This window comes from Siniperca chuatsi, linkage group LG14 (assembly GCF_020085105.1).
Source record: "Siniperca chuatsi isolate FFG_IHB_CAS linkage group LG14, ASM2008510v1, whole genome shotgun sequence".
NCBI classification, from domain to species: Eukaryota; Metazoa; Chordata; class Actinopteri; order Centrarchiformes; family Sinipercidae; genus Siniperca; species Siniperca chuatsi.
This window is the reverse complement of record NC_058055.1, coordinates 24,101,971-24,108,983: the sequence shown is the minus strand read 5'-3', so window position 1 is coordinate 24,108,983 and position 7,013 is coordinate 24,101,971. Positions and strand designations below refer to the sequence as shown.

Here is a 7,013-nt window from a genome sequence, read left to right as displayed (position 1 = left end):
CCACCACTGGTCCAGACTGAAATATCTCAACAGCTGCTGGATGGATCACCATGGATTTTGTTTTCACGTTCCTCAGAGGATGAATCCCGCTGACTTTAGTGATCATCTGAGTTTTCCTGTAGCTCCACCAGCAGATCAAAGTTTTCACTTATCCTGTGAATTATCTCAACATCTACTGGATGGATTGGCACAACATTCAGTGCAGACATTCATGGTTTCCAGAGGATGAATCCCAGTGACTCTGGTGATCCCCTGTCTTTTCCTTTAGCGCCACGATAAACAATACCAAACAAAAGTCGAGGATAAACATACCAAGCGATGGTTTGAACACAAACAACTTGCGGAATACAGTAACAAAGAGTTCATAGGAGGTTGTGAGTGCGGACAGTGGCTGCCTCACGAGATGTTAGCAGAGATGTGATTGGATCATTACTGGCAGATCCAGGGTCAGTTTTTTGTTATACATTATTGACAGGGTTAGCGTACGATAAAATAAACGATATAATACTATAACATGTTGAAAATATCGCACATTTAGGGGTTGTTACTGTAGAATTATTGATCGTACGATCAGTGCTAAATGGTGGTACAAAAACAATAATTATCGTATACCTGGCAGCACCGCGATCCCTTAACTTATCATTTAGCGCCATCGTCAGGTCAGAATTAAATTTTGCCCGATACTTTTATGACTAAATACCTTCAAAACTAATATTAATTTCAGCCTCAGCTGTACTTTGTGTTTAGTGCTAGTTAGCAAATGCTAGCTTGCTAACACACTAAACTAAGATGGTGAACAGCTAAACATCATTATGTTAGCATTTTCACAGTGAGCATGTTAGCATGCTCATGTTAGCATTTAGCTCAAGGCACCGCTGTGCTTTAGTACAACCTCACAGAGCAGCTAGCATAGACGTAGACTCCTCTTGTGTTTGTACAAATGCTCTCAGGAAACGATCTAACTTCTAACACTGGTCGTCATCGGACATTCAGATGTGCTTCCCAGCCCAAATCTTCCCAAAGAGTACATGTGTGACCAGTGTTTGAATTCATGATTAATTTTAATCAATTTTAAAAATTTTTGGAGGGGATACAGTGCGCCTGCACGTGCAACATCAGTAGTTTGTATAAAAACAGAGATAACCATAATTAAAACTCAACACACACATTCAGTGGGCAGAACTTTATGGTAAATATTGTTTAAATGTCATCGTATTCATTATTCAGCGTGCTGCTCATGCCTCTCTCTCAGTTAATCAGTAAAATTACAATTCCTGTCAACATTTCACCTTTTTTGTTAGTTTTTCTTTCCTACAGTTTGAAATGGAGCAAGTGGATTTTTAGACACACAAGGATTCGACCGATATGGGGTTTTGAAAGTCAATACTGACATTTCTGGAGTGCTAACAGCCAATAAGCACCATTTTTATGGCATAAAAGCCCCCCAAATTACAAGTATTTTAGACTTTATTCTTGTTGTTGTGAAACAGCATTTACATCTCGGCCGAAATGTATCCTTATACAGTTATTTTTGCATCTCCTGTAGCTGATTTATTATTAATTTAAACAACAAAAAAAAGGTATAAACTCCATCAAACTGGGTGTGGAGTGTTATTTTAAACCAGATGCCATTTCATTTTTGCTAAACATCACTGTCAGCACAAGGGAATATCGGTCTAACCCTAGTACAGATCTTTTGTAAAATACATATGATAATGATTTGATTCATCACAATTAAAATTAATGATAAAAGCTGCCTCTGAAAGCTCAAACTGTGCACTCTTGAGTTAGTATTAAGTGGTAACAAAATATTAATTATGGGCCAGGTGCAAAACATCTGCATGTTACTCTCTGTTGTTAAATGGTTAATAGTTAAATGTTTAATATTGTGATTTATTGGAAACAAGACTTTTTTTAAAATAATTTATTGTCACCGCTTATGATGCAAGAACTGACGGTGAATTACAGCTTAACACATATTGTGAGGTTGTGAAATTTCAGTTTACATGTATAGTGACTATAAAGACTGTAGTGAAACAGGTGTATTTGTCAGTAAACATGGGTTGAAATTACAAAAAGCACAGTCATACTCCTCAAAAACAACTCATTATACCTAATATTTAGATTGCACAAACAAATTTGGGCTTTTGGGTGCACTTTATTTGTCGTGACTTCCTCTTTACACTAAAAACTAAGTAGTAGGTAGAACACAGTGTGAGCTTTCAGACCCTGACCATCTCATTTTAACATCTACTCAAATCATTTTTGGGATTCAATGTACATTTTAAACAAATAATCCAGCAATGTTAGATCAGAAATTATTCAATAAAAAATCAACTCTTAAACATGACTACAACGAATTAGTGAATGCCTGATAAGACTGCCGAGGAATCCTCATATTAATGCCATATGGGCCAAATTTGTTACTGTAATACAGACATTAAATTAGAGGGACACTAAATGTCACAAATAAAATGAAAACACACCAAGCCAATAATGCAATAAGGCCTTAGGAGAAAATAACGTCCAGTATTCTGTAAAATTTCTACTTTAAGTTCACCAGTTCTCAGTAATGTGTCCGAACACAAGCGCTCAGCCCACAATCATACAAGCCAAACACAGTTACAAAGCCAAACACAGTTTTATGTCAGTGCAACCCAGGCTGGCTCACCCACACGTCCACATCATCTCATAACACACTGCATGACTCTATCATAAATATCAACTCAAGATATCTACAGTATAGACATATGCAACATAAGGAAATGCAATACATGCAAGTCAAAAACACAGTGATCAACATGTAATTAAACCATACAATGCTGCTGTATGCATGTTTATATATAGTGTGTGCTGTTTTAATCGCAATGCAAAGAGAATCCCTCCCTCCATTTGGGAAATATTTTTTACAGTGGAAAATAATTCATTCTGCCTCATATTGTCCGTATTTGCAGCTTTGTGTGTGCAGCCATTCAAAGTGAGTGCAGAACATTGAGGCACGATCTTTATTCAAACCGTGACTGCCAAATCCTGGGAAATGGTTTACATCCTTACAAGTTTTAAATCATTGAAACTATTAATTGGGGTTCTCAATATTAATATATTTTCTCTGCCTGCACATTAGAAAGATGGTTGTTGCACTCTTCCCAGTCCTATTGTGACAATTATTTTTAACCATTTTTTGAGTTATTTTCCACTCTTATCAGCGATAGTAGTCTGTATAACTATTAATACTTAAAATCATATTCCTCTGTGCTCATTTTGACAACATCATAGAGCGCTGAGACACAGTGGCAGCCTGAACATTACAAATGTGGGAGTGTAGCAGATGACAATGTACCACCTCTTGGGTTGTGTAATAACTTGTAACTTGTGTAAAGTTTTCAAATATGTAATAAAACCTGACAGTACATGAAGCCACATACTTAAGAATCATGCCAACCCATAAAACTTCCTATTAATATTGTTGCATTTATTTATTCCATTAGAAAAAATAGGTTTTGGGGAAGAATGTCTTACACTTAAAAAACACTGACGCACCAAGAGTCTCAGTGTAGCTGCTTAATGAATGCCACCTGTGTAATCCTGCCTCTCCCACCCTTACTGTGGTTAAAATCCTACGCTTAATCAAACTGCCTGGATTAAATATGGATTATTACATTTTTAGTATGGGCGAAGGCCTCGGTATGCTTCTAATGAAACGCTTGTCGGATTGTCTAACAGCGTCTTGAGTCTGCATCATCAGTTGGGTTGCATCCGACAACTCTTACAACTTTCCATGAACAGACAATCGGACAATCACACCCTCTTGGCGCAGCCACTGACCAGGTGTGTGGAGGTGTGAAAGTAGCCGGGGTCAAGCTCTCTTTTGTCGTTCACACTACCTGTCACTTTCCATGTGAACAACCGAGTGCAACACCATGAGTGCCATCGATGAGAGACTCTGAAAATGCGCGCCGTTATCTCCATTTGTACGATTTATTGTGTCGAGAGTAAAAAGATTTGTGAGTTCTTTTGAGCGAAGCCATTTGTAAAAAGTATATTGTTCTGAATGGCCACGCTTAAAGACGGGGTGAAAAGCCGGCCGTCTTAGCGAGGCGGGAAACATGATAATTGTTTGAATATGAGGATGACGGTGAACATTTTCAGACATTCATGGTTTTTTACTCAGTTGCTCACATTAAAAAAAAAAAAAAAAAAAAATAAAATGACAAATAGTTGTGTCAAGAGAGCTGAGAGAGAAGTTCAAACCCTGGCTCCTTTCTCACTCCTCGCAGCTGTGAGTGTGAATGTCGGATTCAGGAAGTTACAGAAATGGTTGGACACAGGCCCCACCCCTGACTGTGAAGTTGAGGTGGTTTCTGAAACTATTCGACCATCCGATAAGCAGTTCTGATGAAGCATACTGGCAGTTTTAGTCATGTAACAGTTAGTGAATTCTTGTACAACAGTTTTTTTTTAGTGACTTTGGCGACTGATGCAGTTGCAAAGTCTTCAGGATGTTCCATTTAATGTTTCCTCTTTTTACAAATTTTTTTCCACCACCACATATCGGATCATTCATGGTTTGCTTCTAACGCACTGACATCCTTAAAGTGATATATTAATAAATCCCATAGTAGCTTCACATAGCAGAATTTCTCGTAGTGATGAATGAACGTTTCCTTGCTTGTAGACACACTAAAAAAAATGAAAAGTCAGCTGTACTTTAGTTGAGATTTTACCCACCGAATTTCCCAGTCAGACAGTAAAAAGTTTGCAAAGAATTCACTCTTCACCTCTCAGGGAGGAGCTGGGCGGCTTGTTAGTTCGAGGCTAGTTTTTCTCCCACCATCCAGAAGCGTCCCTAAATAAGGCGTCCTCCTACCAGCTACTGCATCTGCTGCGACAGAAGAGAAACACCTTGTGCCAGTGTTGTGGTAGTGTGCTCTTCCATTATAATTTAAAAGTCGCCCACCATGATTTAAGAGCTTCAGAATTACATTAAGAAAGTCCAACCAAGGTCAATTCAAAAAGGCAATCAATAAAATGGAGCAAAGTGTGCATTAAAATTCATTCATTCCTTGACGATCAAGAAAAAAGTGTGAAGTTGAAAAGTTTGAACATGACTGAATGCTTCTTTACTGAATTTCTGCATCTTAAAAAAAAGGCTTCTGTCAAATGTTAAGAACAAGAACGAAGCAAGACACAGTAGATGATGTTTAAGAAATGGAGGGTATTGCTCAAATTGTGTTATGTTCCTTTTTTTTTTATCCCAGTTAAGTTATGTGCAAGTATTTTCCATGAATTTCCTTCATCGTGTTTTTGTCATAGGATACACACAAGGTTGAAATGACCAGGACAAGGTGGAAAATGTCACAGAAAAATAGCCAGAAAAAGGGAGGAAAAACAACACAGGAAAAGAACAAGCGAGTGGAACAAGGAAGCGATTATCAACCGCTTTGAGAGCAGAAGGAGAAAAGTTATGCATCCATTTGTTTTCTATTTACCTGGAAAGAGAAGTTGCAGATGAAAAGTGCTTTAGAAGACGACAAACCTTTTTTGGTTGAGCTAATACAGACATATCATATCTACAGTAGAAACAAGACACAGACAGACTTCCACTCCCTTCGTCCAGAGTCACACATTTAGTTATTTACATTTTTTTTTTTTTAGTAGTGTTCTTCTTCATTATTCTATCCATCTTCCAAGACTCTTAATGTACACAAAAGGCTCCTCACGCCGTGTCTGTCCTTGTCCCTTCAAACTCTTCCTCGGTGGTTATGGGGAGGAGGAAGGGTCAGATCAATAATGTTATAAGAGAAAGAGGGGAATAAAACTGAAGGCAGTTTTCATTCAGTGGTATCATGTGTCTGGAAGCTGGTTGATGTCAGTGAAGTTGGTGTCATTGAGGATGACTTTGATTCGATCCAAGGAGTCTGCCTGTCGTATTCGCTCCAACTGTACCTGCAGACATGGACAAACATTTATTGATTAATTTAAATGTAATTTTTGCGTTTAAAAAAAAAAATCCCATTTCTGTCTTTTACAGTTTCAGTTTGATTTACTCACTGAAAGTTTACTTACTTTACAGCCAGAGCTAATAAAACTGTTGCTCTGCTCATTTTAGTTATTACAATGCACTCGCAGCATTTAAGCTTTATTAGCAGGAGTGAGTGCTCTGTGGATTTTCTTTGCACCGGGTTTTACCTCTTAAAAGACTGCAGTCACTACTCAGTGTTGAACAAAAATAAAATAAAATAAAATAAAAACATTTTAGTACTGTTAATATTACAGAGGCCCTGAAAACTATTTTATTAAAATATTGGCTTTAAAAAGTACAATTCTTTTCACAAGTATTGACTGAAATAAAGTCCCAACAAAATTCAAGTTATAACCAGGGTAACCTTCAACTGACGCACATTAAAGGATAAGGCTGGCAATATTCTATATTCTTCTTATTGTCAACAAATCACATGAAAAAATCAAAACCAACAATGAATGAGTCCATCTATCAATACTTTGGCAGTCAGACCCAAGCCTATTTGTTCCTACTTGAAGACGTAAATCTTTAAAAATAGGCAATGAATATATAGTTTCAATTTTTAAAAAGGCTTAGTAATTTACTAAACCAACTGTGGTTTTTAGCAAATGTTACTCTAACAGGAGTAAATAGTGCATTTGTTGGGGACTATTTTCAGCGGCGGATTAATCCACATTTAGTGCTCTAGTGAGTATTTGGGGCAGCAGGAAGGTGTACGTGGGATTGAGTCAATGTAAACTACAGTGTGTGTGTTCACGGTAATGAGGTAACATGTCACCCAGTGCAATAGTGTGGCTCATTGTTAATAATAAATAATAATAATAATAATAATAATAATAATGATAATAAACTTTATTTATAGAGCTTATCAAAACAAAGTACAAAGTGCTTCACAGAGAGAGAAATAAAATACCACAGTGAATGATAAAAACCAATAAAATAAACAGACAGCTCAGGTGAGATCAGGATATGCTTTCCAATAAAAATACAT

At 37.1% G+C, this 7,013-nt stretch overlaps 1 protein-coding gene across 2 annotated transcripts in view; it reads right to left on the bottom strand.

Annotated features, from left to right (window-relative positions):
• Positions 1-1,168: 1,168 nt before the first annotated feature.
• Positions 1,169-7,013, bottom strand: part of rabep1 (rabaptin, RAB GTPase binding effector protein 1) — a 35,190-nt gene continuing 29,345 nt past the window's right edge. For both annotated transcript variants that reach the window (XM_044221416.1, XM_044221417.1), the window contains one exon: positions 1,169-5,946. In XM_044221416.1, the coding sequence (XP_044077351.1) occupies positions 5,845-5,946 (102 nt within the window). In that variant the 3' untranslated portion in view covers positions 1,169-5,844. The remainder of the gene's footprint in view (positions 5,947-7,013) is intronic.